Here is a 25711-nt window from a genome sequence, read left to right as displayed (position 1 = left end):
AAAGTGGGAATAACTAGGCATGAGGGAACTTTCTAGGACATTGGTGATGTTGTGACTTATGACAGGTGTTTGGATCACCCAGGGGTATACGCCTGTCAAAACTCATCCGATCATACTGTAATTTATGCATTTCACTCTGCTTAATGAACACATACTGAAACGTTTAGGGGTGAAATGTATCAATGTCTACAACTTACTTTGAATTGCACAGAAAGAATAAGAGGGCTGGATATGTGGATAGAGAGGTGATGAGGCAAGTGGGGTCAACTGTCAATAGCAGAACCTAGTATGAGAGGACGCTGGTGATCACCGTACCATTCACCCAACTCTCCTGAATGTTTGCAGTTTTTTCATAATAAAACGTTGGAAGGTCGGGCGCAGTGGCTCATGCCTGTAATCCCAGCACTTTGGGAGGCCAAGGTGGGAGGATCACTTGAGTCTAGGAGTTTGAGCAACAAAGTGAGACCCCACCTCTACAAAAAATACAAAAATTAGCCAGGCACGGTAGTGCTCACCTATATCCCAGCTACTTGGGAGGCTGAGGTGGAGGTTGCAGTGGCTGTGATGGTGCCAGTGCACTCCAGCCTGGGCAACAGAGGGAGATCGTGTTTCAAAAAAAAAAAAAGAAAAAAAAAAGAACACAGGTAGAAATGCTGAGGGCTGTGAAGAAAAACAATACAGAAGGAATTTGATAAAAACTGGGTAGGTCAGCAAAAGCTTCTAGGAGGACGTTACCATTTACCTGATACCTAAATGAAAGACAAGGGGGAGTTAATAAAAGGGGCAGGCAACCCACCCCTGCTGGAGACAGGAGATTTACTGTCTGGGGAAACTGAGGCAGACAGGCTCAGATGCAGGGACAAAGACACAGTAAGGGGAGGGAGGAGCTGCTCAGTTGAGAACAGGGAGACGCTGAAGAGTGGGCAGCCTAGTCCCTGCCCAGTTGCTCCCTTCTCATGGGAAACGGGAAGATGGCACCACAGAAGAACAGAAAGAAGGCATGGATCCCTGGAGAGCCAGGTCCCCACCCAACTGCTTGATTGACAGGGAAGCCTACCAGTCCGCACGTGCGCCCACCTATATGTAGCGCCTCCTTCCAAACAAGTATTGAGTCTCCAATTTGTTTTCTATTTCATTCATGTTCTTTCATAGTGATAAAGATCTTATTTCACTTTATAGATCACAGTTGCGACCTGGCAAGCTCGGGCCCTCCAGAACATATCTCTGGTTGCTCAGTTTTTGTTGTTGTTGTTGTTTTGCTTTTGAGGTCATGGTCATTCATTTATTTCTCATTACACTGGGCTGGACCAAGGGTCATGTGCCAGTGTATAGATTATGTTATTCTGTTGCTTTCAGACAGAATTGGGATCCAGGTTCTAATTGTCTCCCAAGTTCAAGACCTGGATCACAACTAGAAGAGAGCGGCTGCTGCTGCAGGCGGCTAGGGGCTGCTGGAGGAAAGGCAGGAAACAGACTTAGAGCTGACCACACACAGGGTTCATGATCAAGGGCGCCCCTCTGGGTACTACAGGATCCTGCACACAGCCTATGGATTGGGGAGCCCACAGCAGCTTCTCAAAGTGAATGGGGATGGCACAGGCCTGGGTTTGGAACTCCGGAGCTGGAAGGACAACTGCATCTGCCCAGGCAGGACCTGAAAACATTTTGTCCTTCCATCTGTATCCGAAAATCCTGTGTAGAGCATTTCCATGACGACAGGGCCAGGGCTGGCTCCTGGGTCTCTGGATGGCCTCATGGGTCATCTGGTAAAAGTTCTGCAAACTTGTCACCATCTGGGGACATTCCTGCCAGTTCTTCTCCATGCCCTTCTGTGTGAGACACTGGGCAACTGCTTTAGGCCATTCATGATTCTTCTTCCTCAACTCTTCAAATTCAGTAGATTTCTAATCTTTTAGAAAACTCTAGATCTCCAGTTACTCCAAAGGTGAATTAACTGGTCTGATGATTTTTCTGGTTTCTCAGTTTCTTTTTCCTTCTTTACTTGCTGAGGGCTTCTAGTCATTTTAGCCAGATGTCTCACTTTCTCCACTTTTATTCCTGAGTTTTCTACTGGGATCCTTGTTATGGGCAGTCTTAGGGCCTAATCCTGGGTTGGCAGAGAACTAGCACTCACTCTCCCCTAATGGGATCCAGGAAAGTCAAGAGGCGCCCAAGTGTGGAAATGTGTTCTCTCCTCTCTGTTTCGGCAGGTCTCTTACTCTAAGTTTCATAAAAGGATTTTAAGAAGAATAGATTTTTTTAAACAAACTTTTAAATCTCTGCTCCAGAATATGAGATCCCTAACTTTGCTAAACTGCTGGTTTTAATTAAGTCCTCAGGCAGCTTCTGAGTACACTCAAAACATAATTACCCTGTTTGAAAACAGGGTAACCAATATTTAGCAGCCGACTCAAACATAAACACATATCCAAGGCTGGCTTAGCATTTGGGGGAAAGCCTCCAACAGGAAATACAGAAATAAAAAGAAAAAAGAAACTCGGAGGAAACAGATAAAAATCCCCGAAATTCTGTAACTTATACTCTAAGAGAAAACAATTGCATTCATGGAACAGGACGATGTTAGAAAGGAACAAAAAAACAGAGCTCTTGAAAATATAAGATAATCCAAAATAAAAATGCCAGCAGAAGGGCTGGCATATGAAGTTGAGGAAATCAGCATTTAAACAGAACAAATGGACAAAGAAATAGAACAAAAGAGAAACAAGGAGGCCGGGTACAGTGGCCCACACCTCTAATCCCAGCACTTTGGGAGTCAGAGGCAGGAGGATCACTTGAGCGCAGGAGTTTGAGACCTGCCTGGACAAAATAGTGAGACCCCAATTCTCCAAAAAAACAAAAAGAAAAAAGACAAAAATAAAAACTAGTTTGAAAAGAGAAACAGAGAAAACATTAGAAGCTCATTTTTCTGAGGACCGACACCTAACCAATAGGAATTTCAGAACAAAGAAAGGAAATTCTCAAAAAAACTGTAAGAGAAAATTACCCAGACCAAAATGACACGATTCCAAATTGAAATGCCCTATGCTAAAGACCCAGTACAACAGAGGAACATAGGTCCATACTAAGGTACCTCGTAATGAAATTTACCACTACCAGGACTAAGACGAGTTCCTAAAAGCTTCTAAGACAGTGAGAAAAGGGTCACATACAAAAGATGCTAAATCAGAAAAAGCATCAGATCTCCCAAATAATTCAAAACAATGGAGCAATTCCTTCAAAATCCCAAGAGAAAATTATTTCCAACCTAAAATTCTCCACTCAAACTCCCCCAGTATTATCAACATTTAGGGTCTCAAAATGTTTGTATTCTGTTATGGATTAAATTGTGTTCCCCCAAAAGATTAACTGAAGTCTTAATCCCCAATACCTCCCAATGTGACCTTAACTGAAAATGAGGTAATTGCAGATATCATTAAGTCAAGATGAGGTCATAATAGAATAGGACAGGCCCTTAACCCAATAGAACTGATGTCTCTATTAGAAAAGAAAAATCTGGACACACACACACACACACACACACACACACACAGGGAGAATGCCATGTGACAAAAGAGGCAGACATTAGAGAGGATGTGGTTGTAAGCCAAGGAACACCAAGCTTCAACATCCATCACCAAATGCTTGGAAAAGGCAAGGGAGGGTTCTCCCCAGAGCCTAAGAGGGAACATGGCCCTGGGGGCTCCTTGACTCAAACTTACGGCCTTCAGAACTGTGAAAGAATAAATTTCTGTTTTTTTTTTTTTTTTGAGACGGAGTCTTGCTCTGTGCCCCAGGCTGGAGTGCAGTGGCGCGATCTCGGCTCACTGCAAGCTCTGCCCCCCCCAGGTTCACACCATTCTCCTGCCTCAGCCTCCCGAGTAGCTGGGACTACAGGCGCCCGCCACCTCGCCTGGCTAATTTTCTTGTATTTTTAGTAGAGATGGGGTTTCACCGTGTTAGCCAGGATGGTCTTGATCTCCTGACCTCGTGATCCGCCTGTCTCGGCCTCCCAAAGTGCTGGGATTACAGGCTTGAGCCACCACGCCTGGCCAAATTTCTGTTGTTTTAAGCTGCCCAGTTTAGTAATTAGTTACAGAAACCCTTGGGAATGAATACACCTCCCATCTATGCTTTCTCTGGAAGCTACTGAAAGATGTACTCCATCAGAACAAAGGAATAAACCAAGAGAGATGACACAGGTTTAAGAAAAAGGGGTTGTGACCCAGAGGAGAAGTGAAAAGAAATCCAGGTTGATGGAAAAGGGAGGCTACAGAACCACAACTGTGCAACTGGTCTACTTTGGAGCAAGACACAGGCTCCAGGAAGAGGGTCCCCAACAAAAATATCAGAACTAATTGAAGTCAATGAACAATCTGATGTGTCTGACCACCTGGAAAAAAGTTTTGCAATGCTGCTGAAATTCTGTAATTATTTATCAAAAATTATAGAAAACTAATCAAATAGAAAAACAAAGGCAATTACAAACTCCAGAAAAAAACAAAAAGTCACCATGATAGTACACCATATATCTAAGCTATATAAGACATTTATAGTTATAATTCTGTAAGCATCAGATGTTAACAAAATGTAATTCTTTTAAGAAAATGGGGAGAAATACGTATTTGAAAGGGGCACCAATCTAAGAGTTAAATTCTTATCCTCTCTAGTAAGAAACCTATGGAGAATGACCAAAGCTGAATATTCAAGAAATAACTGCATGATTATATTATTTTAAAAGATGGAGAATATAAACAGAAAAATTGGCTGAAAGAATTTAGAGTGCTTGCTGTTTTAAGCAAGACTTGGGGTAGGTGCCAGTCACAGCAGCTCACACCTGTAATACCAGCACTTTGGGAGGCAGAAGAAGGTAGATCCTTTGAGCTCAGGAGTTCAAGACCAGCCTGGCCAACATAGTGAAACCCCATCTCTACTAAAAATACAAAAATTAGCCAGGTGTAGTAGCACACACCTGTAATACCAGCTACTCGGGAGGGTGAGGCAAGAGAATAGCTTAAGTCTTGGATGCAGAGGTTGCAGTCAGCCAAGATCATGCCACTGCGCTCCAGCCTGGGTGAGAGAGTAAGATTGTCTCAAAAAAAAAAAAAAAAAAAACAAAAAAAACCCCACAAGGTAGGCAGGTGTGACACTGAGGATATCTTTCTCTTATAAACTTTAATCAACTTTTAGAAAACGTAGTTCAAGTCTATACAAGAGCAAAGAGCATAATACAATGACCCCCCATGGGACCCATCTTTGACAATGAGCAACTCAAAATCAAATTCACTTTTAAACAAGGTATCACCTTAAATAAAAATAAAAATTGAAAAAAAAAATTCATAGATAAACTATGGTGAATTTTTTTTTTTTTTTTTTTTTTTTTTTTTTTTTTTTTTTGAGATGGAGTTTCACTCTTGTTGCCCAGGCTGGAGTGCAGTGGTGTGATCTCTGCTCACTGCAACCTCTGCCTTCCGGGTCCAAGTGATCCTCCTGCCTCAGCCTCCTGAGTAGCTGGGATTACAGGTGCCTGACACCACGCATGGCTAACTTTTGTATTTTTAGTAGAGATAGGGTTTCACCATGTTGGCCAGGCTGATCTCGAACTCCTGACCTCAAGTAATCTGCCCCCACTCAGCCTCTCAAAGTACTGGGATTACAGGCATGAGCCACATACCCAGCCAGTGGATCCATTTTCCATTTTTTAAAAGTGAGAGATGGTGTTTTCCAGACACAAAGATCTATAAATGCAAAGGCCCTGGAGTGTGTCTGGGGAGCAAAAAAAGGCTTCTGAGTCTGCGGGATAATGAGCAATGGGAAGAGTGGGGTGGGACAAGGCTGGAGAAGGAGGCAGGGACCTGACACTTGACTGGCAAAGGTAAGAAGTTAGGATGTAATTATAAGCATGATGGGACTCTTTAAAGATAAGGGTTTTCATGTGTTTGTTTCTAAAATTAAGACAGGTTCCCACTATGTTGCACAGGCTGATCTCAGACTCCTGGCCTCCAGAAGTCCTCCTGCCTCGGCCTCCCACAGTGCTGGGATGACAGGTGTGAGCCACTGTGCCTGGCCCAGTTTGAGTCTTGAGTTAGCCTAGCCTATAAAAGGAAAAGGTGTTCCAGGAAGGAGGCATAGCTTGAGGAAAGGCCTGGAAGTCAGAAATCTGAACTGCTAGCCAAGGAGGCCCCACAGCCAACACTCACCTTCCCACTTCCACAGGGTGGCCCGAGATGTGTCCTTCCACTGCCCGCCTGCCACAAACAGCGGCCGCCCATTGTACTGCACCTTCAGGTGACTGCTTCTCTCCACATAGGGCAAGCGGAGGCTCAAGTGGTGCAGTTGCACACGGCAATCCACCTGCCTCTCAGGCACCTGCAGCACAAACTGGAGAATGCCCACCCCCCCCCCAAGATGCCAATGAGATCATGCCATCCCCGGCCTAGAATGTGCCCAGGAAATCGAGGCAGCAGTGAGCCAAGATTGCACCACTGCACTCCACACGAGCAATGAGAATGGAACCCAGTCCAAAAAACAGAAAACAAGAAGCTCTGGTAAGGATGTGGAGAAATCTGAATTCTCAAACGCTGATGGTGGGAAGGTAAAATACTGCAGCTACTGTGGAAAACAGTGTGGCAGTTTTTCAAAAAATTAAAGATCGAATTACCATATGACCCCAGCAATGACACTTCCAGGTGTATATACAAAAGAACTGAAAGCAATGGAAACAACTGAAAGCATCAGTTCATAACAGCATTTATTCACAATAGCCAAAAGATGGAAGCAACCCGCATGTCCATCAACAGATGAATGGATAAATAAAATGCTGTCTATACAGACAATGGAGTATTCAGCCTTAAAAAGGAAGGAAATTTGACACATGCTATGATATGGATGAACCTTGAGGACATGCTAAGTAAGCCAGCCAAAAAAAGGGCAGGTAAGGCATGGTGATTCACACCTGTAATCCCAGCACTTTGGGAGGCTGATGTGGGTGGATCACCTGAGGTCAGGAGTTCAAGACCAGCCTGGCCAACATGGTAAAACTGCGTCTCTACTGAAAATACAAAAAATTAGCTGGGGCTGGGCGTGGTGGCTCACGCCTGTAATCCCAGCATTTTGCGAGGCCGAGGCAGGCGGATCACCTGAGGTCAGGAGTTCAAGACCAGCCTGGCCAACATGGCAAAGCCCCATCTCTACTAAAAAATACAAAAATTAGCCGGGCGTGGTGGTGGGCGCCTGTAATCCCAGGTACTTAGGAGGCTGAGGCCCAGAGAATTGCTTGAACCCAGCGGCAGAGGTTGTAGTAAGCCAAGGTCATGCCACTGCACTCCAGCCTGGACAACAGGCCGAGACTCTATCTCAAAAAAAAAAAAAAAAAAACTAGCCAGATGTGGTGGGCAGGTGACTGTAATCCCAGCTACTTGGGAGACTGAGGCAAGAGAATCGCTTGAACCTGGGAGGTAGAGGTTGCAGTGAGCCATGATCGCGCCATTGCACTCCAGTATGGGCAATAAGAGGGAAACTCCATCTCAAAAAAAAAAAAAAAGATAAATACTGTATGATTCCACTTCTGTGTGGTAGCTAGAGTAGTCAAAAGTCCAAAAGAGAAAGTAGAATGATGGTTTCCAGGGACTGGGAGCAGGGGAGAATGGGGAGTCAGCATTTCCTGGTTACAGACTTGCAGTTTTGCAAGTTCTGGACATAAGTAGTGGTGATGGCTGCACAAGAATGTAAATGCATGTAATGCCACTAAACTTCAAAATGGTTAAAATAGTAAATGTGGCTGGCCGTGCTGGCTTATGCCTGTAATCCCAGCACCTTGGGAGGCTGAGGTGGGTGGATCACCTGAGGTCAGGAGTTCGAGACCAGCCTGGCCAACATGGAGAAACCCCATCTCTACTGAAAACACAAAAAAATTAGCCAGACATGGTGGCAGGCGCCTGTAATCCCAGCTACTCGGGAGGCTGAGGCTGGAGAATCACCTGAGCCCAGGAGGCGGAGGTTGCAGTGAGCCAAGATTGTGCCACTGCACTCCAGCCTGGGCCGCAGAACAAGACTCAGTCTTCAAATAAATAATTAAATTAAATAAATAACATAAATAGTACATTTTATATGACATATATTTAACCACAGTTAAAATCAAAGTTAATATTTAAAAGACCATTTGCAGGACTGGATCTGAAAAGGGAAAAAAAATTCCAAACCAATTTTTAAATAAACATACAAGGTTAAATAGTGCTGTTTAAGAACCACCACCTGGGCTGGGTGCAGTGGCTCAAGCCGTAACCCCAGCACTTTGGGAGGCCGAGACGGGTGGATCACGAGGTCAGGAGATCAAGACCATCCTGGCTAACCCGGTGAAACCCCGTCTCTACTAAAAAATACAAAAAACTAGCCAGGCGAGGTGGAGGGCACCTGTAGTCCCAGCTACTCGGGAGGCTGAGGCAGGAGAATGGCGTGAACCTGAGAGGCCGAGCTTGCAGTGAGCTGAGATCCGGCCACTGCACTCCAGCCTGGGTGACAGAGCGAGACTCCGTCTAAAAAAAAAAAAAAAAAGAACCACCACCTATTCAGCTGCTGAGCACACCATCATTCCTAACTCAGCAAAAGAACCCACCCTCAGGGAAAAACTAAACGCGAACCCCTCTTTCCAAAACACATTTTTACAGGTGGAAATCTGTGTTTCCCAAGCCCTCCTGCCAGTCCTTGGCCCTATGAGAAGCGTTTCTCACCCCTGGGGACGTGGCGCTGGAGGTGCAAAACGGAAAGTCACCAAGGCTGAGTTTCAGTTGGCTGCATCCTTGTAGCCAGGGCCAGAGGGCCATGCGGGGGTTCCCCAGCTCCCACCATCCATGCTGGACTCATGGGGCATGGCTCTGCTGCAGTGGCCAGGCTCACCTCCATGAAGTGATTGCTCAGGGCGGGCCCGGAGTCATTCTTGAAGGTCTGGCTAACACGGAGATGCCTCTTGTTGCTGTTCTTGTCCCAGTGCTTCCCATAGCTCACCTCCAGCTGTGAGAGCAGGTGGCCCGAGTCCTCCTCGTGCCAGAGCTGGACCTGGGACACACATGGGTGGTGAACTGCCCATGGAGGCTCTGCCCACTCAGTCCCTGGGCCTCCTCACAGCCACCCACTCCAGGGATATCAGCTTTGTTTTCAGAAGAGACGGTTCTGTAGGAAGCACTATTATGGTTTGTTTGTTTTTAATTTATTATTTATTTTAGAGACAAGATCTCACTCTCCCACCCAAGCTGGAGTACAGTGGCGCCATCTCGGCTCACTGCAACCTCTGCCTCCTGGGCTAAAGCATTCCTGGATGAATAGATGTAAGACTGAGGCTGAAGTTCCAGCCCCGGATCCATTCCCATATGGCTATGTGATTTTGAGCAAGTCCATCTCTTCGGAGATGAGCTCAGGGTACTCAGATCACCACTTGCCTGACTCTGGTGCTCTCTCTGGATGTCGCACCTGGCCTGGGCACCCACCTTGTGGCTGAAGGCTGGGATCTGTGTGCAGTGGAGCTCGTGGCCCAGCTCCAGCCTGTAGGCGCCATTCGAGCTGCTCTCTGCCTGCAGCTTCTGGCTGGTGCTACACTCGTGTGCCGGCTGCTTCGCCTGACCTGTGTGGATTAACCTATAGACCCCTGCCCTCCTCTGCCAGGCAGCCCTCCACCAGGGCTCCAAGAGGAGGAGGGCCTGGCCCACCCTGGCCTCAGCCACAACCCCATGCTCTACTCCACCCGTCACTCCATTAGAACCTGACGATGGGAAGGTCTTAAGACATGGGGGTGAACGTCCCCTTAAAAGATACACCTTTTTTTTTTTTTTTTTTTAATGGACAGGTACTCAGTCCTACTCAGAACCAACAGAGTGACTAATGGAAAAACCCTGTGGTGACAGCGTATCTTAGCTAACGGAGCCACAGCCCTAGGAAACGGGGCAGGCCCTGTCACCTCCACCTGCCCCGCAGCCAGGCACGCAGCACCTTACCCAGAAGGCTGTACTGGATCCTCAGGTAGTTGGTCCAGAGCCGGTCCCATTGCTGCAGCAGGCCAATGGCACGCAGCCCCACCAGACCTGGCACGAAGAGCTCGGCACCCAGGGTGGCCACCCACCGTCCATCCTCCTCTTTCCTCTCCAGCAGTGCTGCAGGGACAGAGAGCAGGCAGATGAGAGGACCAGCTCCTGGGACCAACATCCCCACCCCCAGGCAAAGAGGGGACTCGGGAATCACCGAGGGGCCTTGGCGTTGGGGGCTCCTTGAAGAGCCAACACATGTGCACCCTGCACAACAGGCCACAGACAGGCCTGATCACAGCTTACTGTAGTCTTGACCTCCCAGGCTCAATCGATCCTCCCACCTCAGCCTCCCAAGTAGCTGGAACGACAGATGTGTGTGCCACCACACTTCGCTAATTTTTGTATTTTTTGTAGAAGCGGTGGTCTCACTATGTTGCCTAGCCTGGTCTTGAACTCCTGGGCTCAAGTAATCCTCTTCGCCTTAGCTTCCCAAAGTGCTGGGATTACAGGCGTGAGACACTGCGCCTGGCCCAAAAATAAACTACAAAAAACCAAAATCGAACAAGACAGAAGAGAAAAGAAATAACAGCGCATGGTGGGTTGTCGGGTCAATTTCACCTTTGGAAGCTTCTGAGACACAGAAGCTCAGCCAGAACACACAGGTGAAACTGAGCCAGCTGTTATGACTCCCAAACGCCCACATCAGAGGGTCGACAGCCACTGCTCCAAGAACCCCCAGCCCCAGCTCCTGTCCTTACCCTGGAATCTTCCGGAACACCCATGAGAGGCACACCCAGGCGCCACCACCCCACCTCCAGCACCAGGGCCAGCACCTGCTCTGTCTTAAATGCCCAGTGTATTTTAGATCAAAACATTACATGTGTTTCTTATCATGGATCAGAATAAAAACACTCCAAAAGCTGCCATTTGAAGGTTTGTGGATGCAGTTGGAGGTTGGGGGAGGTTCTGGGGGCTCACATGGAGCCTGGATCTGCCCTTAGATGGGATGTTGATATTAAGAGAGGCTGGGGAGATGAGGAGCATAATGAGGCACTTGGGCCACCACACCTTACCCTGGCCACAGAGCAGAGGGCGCAGAAGGGGTCTCATCTCCTACCTGTCATGTGGGCCTGGTCACTCAGTGGATGGCTCAGCCATGCGGAGAAGGCCAGCTTGCTGCCCGCCTGCCGTGTGACGTTCCCGGCAAAGACAATGGGGCTGCCCCCCGTCACCAGTTTCACCTCCAGCTGCGCCTGGAACCACTCGGCCTCACCACCCACGGCTGGCTGCAGGTCACTCCAGCCCTGAAAAGGCTTCAGTGTCACCTGGGAAGACAGGCTTGGCCAGCAGGCCCAGCCCTGACCACATGAGCTGGGACCAGACAGGGCAGCAGACAAGCCAGCTGACAGCCTTCTACACTGATCCTTCCCCAGTTTTTGTTTTTCCTTGAGACGGAGTCTCACTTTGTGTCCCAGGCTAGAGTGCCGTGGTGGGATCCTGGCTCACTGCAACCTCCACCTCCCGGGTTCAAGTGATTCTCCTGCCTCAGCCTCCCGAGTAGCTGGGATTACAGGCACGAGCCACCAAACCCAGCAAATTTTTTAATTTTTAGTAGAGATGGCGTTTCACTTTGTTCGTGAGGCTGGTCCCAAGCTCCTGAACACAAGTGATCTACCCGCCCTGGCCTTCCAAAGTGCTGGGATTACAGGCATGAACCACTGTACCCAGCGCTTCCCCCAATTTTTTAAACTCCGGATTTCTCAAAATCAGAAACCTGTGTTACAAATTTAGACATAAATACAAGGGACTCCTCTTCTCTCCTTGACATCCCCCTCTTTCAATCCATCAGGAACTGGAGTCCACTGTCCCTATGGAATGGGTCTAGAATCAACCACTTCTGCCACCTCTGCTGCCTCACCAGCTGGAGCCCCGGTCATCGGCCTGTCTCACTGCAACGTCCTCCTGGCTCTCCCGGCTCCCATCCCACCGCTGGCAACTGATCTCCACATGGCAACCAGACACGTTGAACAATGGCACACTAGCCTTTCTTACGGTACAATCCAAACTGCTTGCGAAGGCCAACGAGGCCAGAATTTTCTCTTTTGGTCAGTGGTGCAGACCTGGCCATGGGAAGACACTGGCAGATGGACCATGGGGACAGCTCACTACACACTCCACGGCCCCGCAGAGAAGATTCTCTGGAAAAGCCATGAGCAACTGCAAATATAATCTTTCACGGCCCTGCCAACCTGCAGTCCCCCAACCCCACATCCCTCTGATGGCCACCAGCTGGTCAGTTTACCCAAAAGACGTCAAAGCAACGCTCGCTATTACCAGACTGCCACTACTTAACGCTCTCTTTCCCTGCTCCCCATAGATGTGTACAAATGTGTGTGGATGTGTGTACAGATGTATCTACATGGATGTGTGTGTATACAGGGGTGTGTATAGACATGTATGTATACAGACATGTGGGTGCACCCAGGTGTACCTACGAATGTGTTTGTACATGGATGCGTCTGTATGTAGATGTATGTATGGACATGCGTATAAACGTATGTGTACGGATATGTAAAGAGATATATATATATGGATGTATATATATGAAAGTATGCATACAGATATGTCTACATGTGGACTGTGTGAATACGGATGTGTGTACGGACATGTAAACAGATATGTATATATGGATGTGTGTGTAGAAATGCATACAGACGTGTATATATACGGACGTGTATATATGAACGTATATCCAGATGTGTCTACATGTGGATGTTCGTGTGTGAATATGGACGTGTATGGACAAATATGTGTATGGACACGTATGTGTATGGATGTGTGTAAAGAAGTGTATATATAAATGCATGTATATGAATGTGTACAGATAATGCCCACACGTGGATTGTGTGAATACGGATGTATATGGACATGTGTGTATGGACATGTAAACAGACATGTATAAATATGGATGTGTGTACATAAATGTGCATACAGATATGCCTACATTTGGATGTGTATATGCAATGTCCTCATGACTCTCCCAGCTCCCATCCTGCCACTGGCAACTGATCTCTACATGGCAACCAGACATGTCGAATGATGGTACACTAGCCTTTCTTATGGTACAATCCATAGCCCTTGCAAAGGCCAGCAAGGCCAAAACTTTCTCTGTTGAATGTGCACACAGATGTATGTACGAATGTGTTTGTACATGGATGTGTCTGCATGTAGACATGTGTATGGACATGCGTGTGTATGAACGTATGTATGTGTAAAGAAGTGGATATATGGATGTGTGTATACGAACATATGCATACAGATATGTCTACATGTGGATTGTGTGAACACAAATGTGCGAATATGTTGGATGTGAATATGGATGTATGTGAATATGAATGTGTGTATGGACTGTATAGACGTGTACAGATATGTATATGGATGTGTGTATATATGAATGCATATACAGATGTGTCTACATGTGCATGTTCATGTGTGTAAATATGGGCATGTGTATGGACATGTGTATGAACATGCGTATGGGTATGTGACATGTTTATGGATGTACATGCGTGCACACACGACTACAGAGACACACCCTTCTCCTCTTTTTGCAGAAACAGATGCTGGCTCTCTACTCTGCTCCCAGCTTTTCCTGCTGGCAGGCACATTCTGGCGATGGCTTTCTCCAGTCTGGACCAGACGCTGTGTGGTGCTCGTCAGAGCTTCCTCAAGGTGCACATGAACAGGGTGAACACAGAATTTCTCACCCAAACCAGAACACTTTGCAGTTAAAGAGAATGCTACTTGTAAATGTGTCAGGTCAGCAGGCATAACCTGGGGTCTCCAGGCAACCCAGGACCCAAACCCTGCACACTAGCGGGAGGGGGCACAGAATAGAACACTCTTCCCTAAACCAATGTTAAATCCCATAAGCTTTGAGACAAGATGAACCCAAGCTCTGGCACTTTGTATTCATGAGCTCATCTGCCTCAGTTTCTTCATCTTGTATGGGGTTACAGAGAGGACTTGAAGGGGGGACCTCATGTCTGCTGAAACAGGCTCCAGAAAGTTCCAGAGTTCTGGAGCTCCAGCTGTTACTGTACTTGTGATGAGTCTGGGGCAGGTGGAACTAGAATTTCTCCAAACGTTTCCAGGCTGCAGGCAGCTCTATAGGGACCAGCAGGAAGGTCCGCGGGGAGGTAGAGGCAACTTGTGCTTGTACATTTGACAAACAACTAGAAGTTCGAGGGCCCCTGATAATTCTGGAAATGAGGCATAACTCTCAGCCACCAGGCAGGTGGGGCTTTAGGAGGACAGCTCTCCCCTGACATAGATCTTCCCCCAACCCAGGCTGACGGCACAGCTGGAAGTAGAGAATGTATTTTTGCAGCAAGAGATCCAGCTCCAGCTTCAGATGCTCCACTCCAGGCCTCTCTGAGAAGACACTGGGAACTGAGGCAGAATCAGGAGATCCACTGCCAAACTTGCCCAGCAATCATGCCTGTTGGGATCACAAGTCTAAAACTGCTATTTGTACCCTGGCTCTAGTGCAGTGTCACGATCTTGACTTACTGGAACCTCCACCTCCCAGATTCAAGCAATTCTCCTGCCTCAGCCTCCCGAGAAGCTGGGACTACAGGTGTGCGCCACCATGCCCAGCTAATTTTTGTATTTTTAGTAGAGACAGGGTTTCACCATCTTGGCCAGGCTGGTCCCAAATTCCTGACCTCCAGTGATCCTCCCACCTCAGCCTCCCAACATTTGTACACTTTTTGAAGTCACAGATCTGCTTGAAAAGGGGATGGAAGTTTTAAATCTTCTCCGCAGGATGGAGGGTAGACACAAAACTTCAACAGAATGACAGGGGCTTCAAGTGACTCACTAAGTTTCGACCAGGTACCCTTGGGTAAGAACCCTAGAAAAGCACCTACTAAGATGTAAACAAGCCTAGACAGCATAGTAAGACCTCATCTTCACACACACACAGAAAGAAAGAAAGAAAGAAAGAAAAATAGAAGGGCGTGGTGGCACAGGCCGTAGTCCCAGCTATTTGGGAGACTGAGGCAGGAGGATTGCTTGAGCCCAGGGATTTGAGGCTGCAGTGATCTAGGATCATGCCACTGCACAGAAGAAGATGTTATAAAAGAAGAGAAGGCGGGGAGGTGGGCAGAGAGGGAAAAGAGAGACAGGCGAAGAGGGAGAAGACATGGGGGAAAGTGGGGGAAAGAGGTGAGAACAGAGAGGGAAGAGAGAGGGAATAGACGGCGGGAAAGAGAGAGAGAGAAAGGAAAGGAAGAAAGTAAGAAAAGAGAAAAAACATATAAACCTTGTGGCCAGGGAATTCCATTGTTAAGAATTTACTCTGCAGAGAAAATGGTGTTCACAGCAGAATATTTGTAAGAGCGGAAACCTGGCAAAAACTCAAGAGCCCTTCATTATTAAACTAGCTGAATAAATTCCATTCCACGGACTATTACACAGTCATTCATGCTACACAGGAGGCACTTATTTTCTTTAAAGTGGATATATTAACTCCATGTGCTGACTGTGTGCATAGACCATCTCAGAAACGAATCACCAATAAAACCCTAACAGTGGTTGACTTTCAGGAGGGGTGGGAGAGAAGTTTTAAGGCTACACCAGCACCAACGAATAGAACTTTCTGTAATGAGGGCAATGTCTCAGGGCTGCATGAAGCTTTAGAGCACCTGAAATGTGGCCCATGCAGCCAAAGAACCAAATCTTTAATTTTCTTTAATTTTAATTCATTTAGGTTTTTTTTTTTTTTTTTTGAGATAGTCTCGCTCTGTTGCCCAGGCTGGAGTAAACTGGCATGATCTTGGTTCACTGCAACCTCCGTGTCCCCACCCCCATAGGTTCAAGCAATTCTCCTGCCTCAGCTTCCCAAGTAGCTGGGATTACAGGAGCCCGCCACCACACCTGGCTACTTTTTGTATTTTTGGTAGAGATGGGGTTTCGCCAAGTTGGTCAGGCTGGTCTTGAACTTCTGACCTCAAGTGAGCCACCTCCCTCGGCCTCCCAAAGTGCTGGGATTATAGGCATGAGTCACCGCACCCCGCCTCACTTAGATTTCAATAAACATGTGTGCCACTGGCTACCATATGGAAGAGTCAGTTCTATACCCTTTCATAGCTTTTGAACTTTGAATCATTTAAATGCATTGCCTATTTAATTGTAGAATGTAATAGTATTTAGATTGAATTAATCTAAATGAAATCTACAATAGAATTTAAATTGTATCAGCGCATGCTGGTCTAAAAAGATTGCCACGGTGTATGTACATATATGTGTATTACGTGTGTATGTATATATACATATATATATACACACAAGCGTGTGCGCACACACATATATATATATATTTTTTGAGACAGAGTCTCGCTCTGCCACCCAGACTGGAGTGCAGTAGTACAAAATCATCTCACTGCAACCTCTGCCTCCTGGGTTCAAGTGATTCTCCTGCCTCACCCTCCTGAGTGGCTGGCATTACAGGCGCCTGCCACCACACCCGGCTAATTTTTTGTATTTTCAATAGAGATGGGGTTTCACCATGTTGGCCAGGCTGGTCTCCAACTCCTAGCCTCAAGTGATCCATCCACCTTGGCCTCCCCAAGTGTTGGGATTACAGGCATGAGCCATGGCGCCCAGCTGCCAAGGTATATTTTTGAGTTAAAAAAAAAAAAAAAAAAAAGTCCTTACAAGTTAAAAAAAAGAAAAAAACTGGGAAACTGGGAGTGGACGCTCATGCCTGTAATCCCAGCACTTTGGGAGGCCAAGGTGGGCAGACTGTGTGAGCCCAAGAGTTTGAGACCAGCCTGGGCAATGTAGTGAGACCCCATTTTTACACAAATATAAAAAAAATAGCCAAGCATGGGGGCACATGCCTCTAGTCCCAGCTACTCGGGAGGCTGAGGTGGGAGGATCGCTGGAGCCCAGGAGGTCAAGGCTGCAGTGAGCCATGTTTGCACCTCTGCACTCCAGCCTGAGCGACAGAGCAAGACCCCGCCTCAAAAAAAGAAAATAAAAATGAAAAAACAAAACCTAAGCATGAAAATTGGGTTTTCATGCTATTGTATGATGTGTGCCTCCCTCAAACCTTGTTACATCATCACATCACCCACCTGATGTGAAAAAGAAAAAATAAAACCCAGAAACCCAAACTAAAAATATTTGCAAATCTATAGTGTTACGGGTTGCACTGTGTCTCCCTGCAAGATGCTGAAGCCCTAAGCCGCAGTATCTGTGAATGTGACCTCATTTGGAAATAAGGTCTTCACACATGATTAAGCTAAGCTGAGGTGATGAGGGTGAACCCTAATCCCGTGTGCCTGATGTCCCTGTAAAAAGGGGATGTGTGGACATCAGACACCTACAAAGGGAAGATTATGTGAAGACGGAGACAGAAGAGCACCTCCAAGCCAAGGAGCTCTGGAGGTTTGTAGAATCCAGGAGCGAGACCTGGGACAGATCCTCCCTAACAGCCTTCACGGTGGGGGAAAAAACAGAAAAACCTCGATTTCAGACTCCTGGCCTCCAGAACTGTGAGAATAAATCCCTGTAGCTGAAGCCACACAGTTAGGGTACTTTGTTAAGGCAGCTTTGGGAAATGAATACAGATTTCTCGGCACGTGCATCAATACTTCTGCAGGAAATTTCGGACGCGGCATGCTTTAACTTACAATTTATACCTTTCTCTATTCTGAATTCTTTTTTTCAGAGACAGGGTCTTACTTTGTCGCCCAGGCTGGAGTGTAGTGGCACAAGCATGGCTCACTGTAGCCTCAAACTTCTGGGCTCCAGCAGTCCTCTTGCCTCAGCCTCCTGAGTAGTTGAGACTACAGGCACACGCCACTGTGCCTGGGTAACTTTTTAAAATGTTTTGTAGAGACTGGATCTTGCTAAGTTGCCCAGGTTTATCTCGAACTCCTAGCCTCAAGTGATCCTCCCACCTTAGCCTCCTAACTTTCTGTAATTACAGGTATAAGCCATTGTACCTGGCTTTTATTTTTATTTATTTATTTATTTAGAGACAGAGTCTTACACTGTCTCCCAGGCTGGAATGCAGTGGCATGATCTCAGCTCACTGAAACCTCCACCTCCTGGGTTCAAGTGATTCTTTTGCCTCAGTCTCCCAAGTAGCTCGGATTACAGGCACCCACCACCACACCCGGCTAATTTTTGTATTTTTATCAGAGGCGGGGTTTCACCATTTGGCCAGGCTGGTCTCGAACTCCTGACTTCAGGTGATCTACCCGCTTTGACCTCCCAAAATGCTGGAATTACAGGCGTGAGCCACTGCATCCCGCCTGAATTCTTAAAAGCATGTTTTTGTGTTATTGATATCCATTTTTAACATCAACGACGGTGGAATTTGAGCCCATTTTTTTCTTCTTTATACATTTCTGGGTAACAGAACTAACACTTCTTAACCGGCAGGTAGAAAGGGAAGATCCCAGAGGTGGTGGCAATAGTTAACAGGGCTCTGGGACCCGGGTAGGAAATCCCTGGGGAGGTGGCAGGTGCCGACACAGGTGGGCCAAGGGTGTGGAGCAAACCTTGATGTAGTAGACATCCCTGTCATCCAGTATCAACTCCAAGTGACCCACATGGGCACTCCCAAGAGCCTCCATCTTTCCTGGGGGTACAAAACCAGAGTTTAGAGACAAGCGTTCAACATCTAGATCTGGCCCCTCCATTCCCCTGGGAGGACAGCCTGCCCATTTTTTAATCTCTGAGCCTAAGATGCATCACCTGTAAAATGGGGCTGGATTTCAGGAGGTCACAGACAAACCTATGAGCCAGCTCACTGTAGGGGCCCAGCCCTGGGTGTGGCACCGAGTCAGGGGCGCAGGGAGCAGGGAGGGATGTTGACATTACCGTCCAGCTTGATTTTCTTCTTGGGATGGAGAAGCTTGAGCCGGAACTTGCTCTGGGGCAAGCTGTAGCTGACGTCCACCCCGACATCCCTTGGCACTTCTGACCCCGGCGTGCCCATGAAGATGTGGGCTGTGGCTTCTTGAGGGAACCAGCTGTCCTTCTGGAAACAGCAGAGTCCTCAAGACTGAGAGCCTCCACCTCCACCCTTCAGACCCTAGCACAGTTATCCTCGTAATTCCTCAATGAGGAGTTTCTCGGGCTTCAAAATCGCCTGCAGAAGTGTAAAGCTCTGCAGCACAGCCCAGGTCCACGCCCACAGGGTCGCAATTTATCCAGCAAATGGCCAGGGAGAAGCAGCTGCAGGGCATACCCCCGGTATCCTGTACAAACCCCTCCCATCCTTTTTTGTTTTGAGACCCAGACCCACCCTGTTGCCCAGGCTGGAGTACCGGGGCATGATCTTGGCTCACTGCAACCTCTGCCTCCCAAGTTCAAGTGATTTTCCTGCCTCAGTCTCCTGCGCAGCTGGGATTACAGGTATGCACCAACAAGCCTGGCTAATTTTTGTTTTGTTATTTTTAGTAGAGACAGGGTTTTGACCATGTTGGCCAGGCTGGTCTTGAACTCCTGACGTCAAGTGATCCACCTGCTTTGGCCTTCCAAAGTGCTGGGATTACAGGCGTGAGCCACTGCACCCGGCCTCTCCCATCCTTTTAACCAGCTTTGTGTCCTTGTCCCCCAGCTTCTGCAAGCTCTGCACTTCCTGGCTGTCACCTGAGGGCTCCAGAACATTGCCCTCCAGCACTGCAGCCAAAACTCCCAGCACCCTAGCCCAGAGGGGAACACACTCTGCAAGTACCTCGTGCTCTGGGGCTCCCCGTGGGGCCAGGCTGAGGCTGCAACTTCACCTGAAATTGCACCCCTCCCAGCATCTTCCCCCGGCCTGTCCTAATTTCTCCGCTCTTACTGGGTCCCCCAGAGCCTTTTCTTAATAAATCACTTGTACCCGAGTCCAAGGCTTGGGTCTGTTTTCGGGAAAGTGCAGCCTCAGCCACAAGCCCCATTCTGAAATGCCACGGCAGCGTACATCTGTTCAACACCAACAGAGACGCGCTGCTGAGTGGAAGATGACTGAGCATGACATATGCAGAGTCCCCGACCGCACGGAGCCTGCGTCCCAGTGAGGAGGCACAGGCCCACCAGACGCAAGAATGGTAAGATAGCAACCTCCGGTGAGTGTGCTGGCAAAGTCAATGGTTTAGGGGCCCTAACTAGGGCACTGGTCTAGACAGGGGGGCCTGGGAAGGCAGCCTCTGAGGGGTCCCATTGAAGGACACTTGAAAGGAGCGAGGGAGGCAGTTAGGTGGCTGTGCCAGGCAAGAGTGTTCCTGGCAGGGGAAACAGCCAGTGCAGAGGCCCTGGGGCAGGCATGCGCATGGCCTTGAAAAGGGGGCCAGTGTGTCTTCAGGGCAGTGAGTCTGGAGGAGAGTCAGGGAAGGAGGCCAGCAGGGGCGGGACTGCCAAGGGCCTGTGGGTCACGGCGTCTGGCTCTTACTCTAAGGGTAACAGGAGCTACAGCGGGGTGTTTCATGCAGAGGAGGGACACGATCCAGCTAGGATTTCAGAGGGCCCATCTGGCTGCTGGTTAAGATGGTTAGGAGACCAGAGCAGGAGCTGGGGGGTCAGACAGGAGGCCGCTGAGTGCCTCCTCTGGACCAGATGCTGATGACACAGGGGTAAGTAAAACAAACCCTGAATCTGCTCCCAGGAACTGAGTCACCAGCAGGGAAGACAGACATTAACTAGCTAGCTTCACTGAGAAACAGAAGTGATCAAAAGGGAAGAAACGTGGATGTCTTAAGACAAGTCACAGAAGAATATGATGTGCTCTGGGGTAACCAAGGCAGGCTTCCCTGAGGAAGTGACCCCTGAAATGAGATCTGAAGACTGATTCAGAGTTAATGCGTCATACAGCCCCAGACAGAGAATCAGTATGTGCAAGGGTCCAGAAGAAACCTATAGCAAGAGCAGCACAGCCCAACAGCGCCACAGAGGAGCCCCACATCCTTTTGGGTGAGCCCAGTGCTGACCTAAGGAGACCCACCACATGGCTGTTCCCTAGGGCCCACCTGGGGCTGCAGGGTATACGCAGCTTCCAGCAGATACTGTCGGAGCCCCGGGTCCCGCTTCTGCAGCATCACGGCCGCAAACACAGGCAATGAGAGCACGTAGGGCTGGCCAGGCACCGGCCAGGTCACTTCAGTGCACAGCCGCCAGCCCCAGGTGTAGGACACTGCAGAGAGAGGTAAGCAGGCAGCACTGGTCAGTGGAGACCCAGAGGGCTTTGGGCATGGGCGCCTACCGCTGCCACATCAGCGAAGAAAGCACTTCTCTGATTTCTTCTGAAGAAAGGCACCATGTAGACAGGAATCCTGTGAGGCAGTGGTGTGTAGACCAGGGTTTCTCCACCTCAGCACTACTGACATTTGGGGTCAGATCATCTTATCTGGGGGGCTGTCTTGTGCATTATAGGATGTTTTGCTGCATCGTGGGTCCCTATCCGCTAGATGCCAGTTACCCTTACCAACAATCAAATATTTCTGCACATATTACCAAATGTCTCCTGTGGGGTCAAAACTGCCCCAGCTGAGAACCCCTGGTAGACTTTTTTTCCACACAGAGTCTCGCTCTGTCACCCAGGCTGGAGTGCAGTGGCACAATCTCAGCTCACTGCAACCTCTGCCTCCCAGGTTCAAGTGATTCTCCTGCCTCAGCCTTCTGAATAGCTACGTCCTAGAGAGGAGGCACAGGACGACCACACACAAGAACGAGTAAGACGGCAGCCGCCAGTGAGTGTGCTGGCAAAGTCAATGGTTAGGGGCCCTGACAGGGGTGCTGGTCTGGACAGGGGGTCCCGGGAAGGCAGCCTCTGAGGGGTCCCATTGAAGGACACTTGAAAGGAGCAAGGGAGGGAGTTAGGTGGATGTCCTGGGGAAGAGTATTAGTGGCAAGGGAAACACCCAGTGCAATGCCCTGGGGCAGGCATTAGTGTGGCCTTGAAAAAGGGGCAGTGTGTCTTCAGGGCAGCGAGTCTGGAGGACAGTCAGGGAGGGAGGCCAGCAGGGGCGGGACTGCCAAGGGATGATTACAGGCATGAGCCACCATGCCTGGCTAGTTTTTGTATTTTTAGTAAAGATGGGATTTCACCATGTTGGCCAGGCTGGTCTTGAACTCCTGACTTCAGGTGATCTGCCTGCCTTGGCCTCCCAAAACGCTGGGATTACAGGCATGAGGTACCGTGCCTGGCTCCTGGTATACTTTTTAAAAAGAGTGTCAGGCAATACTGTGTAGAACACAGGCTCTGGAGCAAGAATGCCTTGTTCAAATTCTAGGCTCAGCCACTTCCCAGTTGTGTGACCTTGGACAAATTACTTAACCTCTCTGGGTCTCAAAGTTTCTTTTCCATTATTACTATTGCTATTACTCCCTTGACTGACTGTAAGGGCGTCAGTGTTTCTCATCTTGTACTGCTAATGATAATAGTTCCTGTCTCATGGCATAGCTGTGAGGACTAACAGGTCAGTAAGTGTTGAGAACAGCACCGGGCCTACACTAATGTCTTTTGTAGTAACTCTTAACCCAATTATAAAAATGTACTTGTTGGCTGGATGTGGTCACTGATGCCTGTAATCCCAGCACTTTGGGAGGCCAAGGTGGGCAGATCACCTGAGGTCAACAGTTCGAGACCAGCCTGGCCAACACAGTGACACCTCCATCTCTACTAAAAATAAAAAAAATTAGCTGGTCATGGTGGCAGGCACCTGTAATCTCAACTACTCAGGAGAATCACTTGAACCCAGAAAGCAGAGGTTACAGAGAGCCAAGATTGCGCCACTGCACTCCTGTCTGAGCAACAGTGCAACACACTGTCTCAAAAAAAAAAAAACAAAAAAAAAAATGTACTTGTTGCAGAAAGTTAGAAAAATTGAAAGATTTTAAAAATTTTTTCTGTATATGTTCTGTATTGTAAATGAGTTTATTTACAATTCTAAATACAAGTTAAATGCAAAAAAGGAAAATTATCATGAAGCAAAATTTATATCACTTCATTAAAAAGAGCCCTCCCCAACCTTACTAATATATATGTATACACATATATAGACACATATATATGTATATACACATATATACACACATATATATGTGTGTATATATATTGCAAGATGTGCTATTATTTCGCACATTTATTTCCTGTCTTTTTACCCAGTTGAGATCATATTCAGTGTTGCTGCCTCACACTTGGTATTATTATTAAAGAAGTTTCTCACTAAAACAGCTCACTCATAATGGAATTTAAAAGTTTGGGAGACCAAAGCAGTCAGATCACCTGAGGTCAGGAGTTTGAGACCAGCCTGGCCAATGTGGTGAAATCCTGTCTCTACTAAAAATACAAAAATTAGCCAGGCGTGGTGACATGCACCTGTAATCCCAGCTACTTGGGAGGCTGAGGCAGGAGAATCACTTGAACCTGGGAGGCAGGGGTTGCAGTGAGCTGAGATTACATCATTGCACTCCAGCCTGGGTGATGAGAGTGAAACTCCGTCTTGAAAAAAAAAAAAAAAAAGTTATGCAGTATGTCAATCACTTACCAACCCAGGAGCCAGCAAACGTTCTTGGTAAAGGGCCAGATTGTTTAGTCAGTTACCTAGCTAGCTAGCTAGAGACAGAATCCTCCTTGGGCACCCTGGCTTGAGTGCAGTGGCATGAACACAGCTCACTGTGGCCTCGACCTCCTGGGCTCAAGTGATCTTCCTGTCATCCTTCCAAGTAGCTGGGACTACTGGTGCATGCCACCATGCCTGGCTACTTTGTTAATTTTTGTGGAGACAAGGCCTCACTATGTTACCCAGGCTAGTCTTGAACTCCTGGACTCATGGAATCCTCTCACCTCGGCCTCCCAAAATGCAGGGATTATAGGCGCGAGCTAGCTGTCCGCCGGCCAGATAGTCAACATTTTATGCTTTGGGGTCATACGGTCTAGCTTGCAAGTACTCAGTTTTGCTGTTGTGGGAGAAAGCTATAGGTTATATGCAAATGAAGGGGGTGTGGCTGTGTTCCCATACAACTTTCTTTCTGGACACTGAAATTTCAATTTCATGAAGTTTTCATGATACAAGATATTCTTCTTTTGACTCTTTTTAACCACTTAATGTAACAACCTACGCTTAGCTCACTGGCCCTTATAATTACCCATTTTGCCTACTCTGGAATATTTGAGTTGCTTCCTATTTTTTGTTCTAAATAATGATGCAACGAACATCTCTGTGCACAGAGCATTTTTAAGTGATTTTGCTTTGCTTTTATAGGGTAGAGTTCTAGCAGCATTATCATTGACAGAAGTGGTTGGTAAAGGAAAAGAAAGCCAGATGCAAGTGGCTCATGCCTGTAATCCCGGTACTTTGAGAAGCAGACGCAGGTGGATCACTTGAGCCCAGGAGTTTGAGACCAGCCTGGATAACATGGTAAAACCCTGTCTCTACAAAATACGGAAAAAAAAAAAAAAAAAAAAAATTAGCTGGGCAGGGTGGTAAGTGCCTGTAGTCCCAGCTACTCAGGAGGCTGAGGTGGGAGGATCACTTGAGCCTGGGGAGATGGAGGCTTCTGTGAGCCATGATAGCACCACTGCACTCCAGTCTGGGCGACAGAAACCCTGTCTCAATAATAATAATAAAAGTACAATCTTGGGATCCCAATTCGCTATGCCAAAGGAAAATATTAAGCTGGAAGCGGAGTCATGCAAAAAGCTGCCTTCTCTTTTGTTCCCAAGCAGGTAGCTACAGATAAAAGGTTAAATATTTGCGCAGCTATTCTATGTTCACCTTATTTTATGTAAGGCGTTGATTTATTGAGCAAGGATGAATATGTAAGTGACTATTCCCCTCCCTGTTCCTTTCCTCTTATAGCCTGTGGATTCAGTCATGTGACCATACCCTCCCCTCTTTCCCCTCCAGCCTTCTTTTCTCCTTTAAACAAAGGGAGGGAGGGTATTAGGACAAATACTAATGCACGCAGGGCTTAAAACCTTGATGACGATGGGTGCAGCAAACCACCATGACACATGTATACCTATGAACAAACCTGCGCATTGTGCATATGTATCCCAGAACTTAAAGTAAAGACAAAACAAAAAAAAGCAAAAACAAAACAAACAAAAAAAAACCTTGAAGCTTTCAGAATCATCTCTGGAAAAAGGCAAAGACCACAGATTGTTCTGTGGATTTGTGTTCCTTTATTTCCAAGCATGTCCTTAACCTTGGCAAAGTAAACATCTAAATTGATTGAGACCTGTCTCAGATACTTTTTGGTTTGCAGAATATGAATACTTTTAGGGCAGGAGAGCAACTCTGGGATCTGGAGCTGGCATTTCTCCCTTCAACCCCAGGATGCCCACCTTGGGACGATGGCATGGAGGCCCCGCTGCCTACCTTCCTCACCAGTACAGGACTGGGCCTCAGAAGGGCCAGGGATGTGTCTGAGGCTCCTCATGCCATCCCTGGTGATGAGGTATAGCTGAGAGCTGGGTAGGGAAGGAGGACAGTGTCAGACACCTTATTTTCATTCATTCATTAGAGAAGTAACACCTTAAGCTGCCAGAGCTTGGCACAGGGGCAAATTCTACCCTGAACAGGGCCAGCCTTTGGGCAGTGCACAAGCTAGTGGAGTGACACTCCATGGGCACAGGGACAGATGCTGAGGACCACAGAGACTGACAAGTGCTGTGAGAAACCCACATGGAGGTA

General features: G+C 47.6%; 1 protein-coding gene and 1 pseudogene across 1 annotated transcript in view; one reads left to right on the top strand and one right to left on the bottom strand.

The window, feature by feature from the left end:
• The window catches only part of LOC112613897 (vitellogenin), an 85568-nt gene that overhangs the window by 7449 nt on the left and 52408 nt on the right, over window positions 1–25711 (bottom strand). The window contains exons 20-28 of the mRNA XM_025369763.1: window positions 25397–25488; window positions 21041–21204; window positions 18912–19071; window positions 18590–18669; window positions 11131–11338; window positions 9984–10139; window positions 9480–9613; window positions 8893–9051; window positions 6198–6378 (exon numbers count right to left, since the gene is read on the bottom strand). Coding sequence (XP_025225548.1) covers window positions 6198–6378; window positions 8893–9051; window positions 9480–9613; window positions 9984–10139; window positions 11131–11338; window positions 18590–18669; window positions 18912–19071; window positions 21041–21204; window positions 25397–25488 — 1334 coding nt within the window. The remainder of the gene's footprint in view (window positions 1–6197; window positions 6379–8892; window positions 9052–9479; window positions 9614–9983; window positions 10140–11130; window positions 11339–18589; window positions 18670–18911; window positions 19072–21040; window positions 21205–25396; window positions 25489–25711) is intronic.
• Window positions 17073–17161, top strand: LOC112614898 (annotated as a pseudogene).

The sequence above is a fragment of the Theropithecus gelada genome, chromosome 20, assembly GCF_003255815.1.
Source record: "Theropithecus gelada isolate Dixy chromosome 20, Tgel_1.0, whole genome shotgun sequence".
Classification (NCBI taxonomy): domain Eukaryota; kingdom Metazoa; phylum Chordata; class Mammalia; order Primates; family Cercopithecidae; genus Theropithecus; species Theropithecus gelada.
Note: the sequence above shows the minus strand (reverse complement) of the source record. Positions and strands in the feature narration are given on the sequence as shown.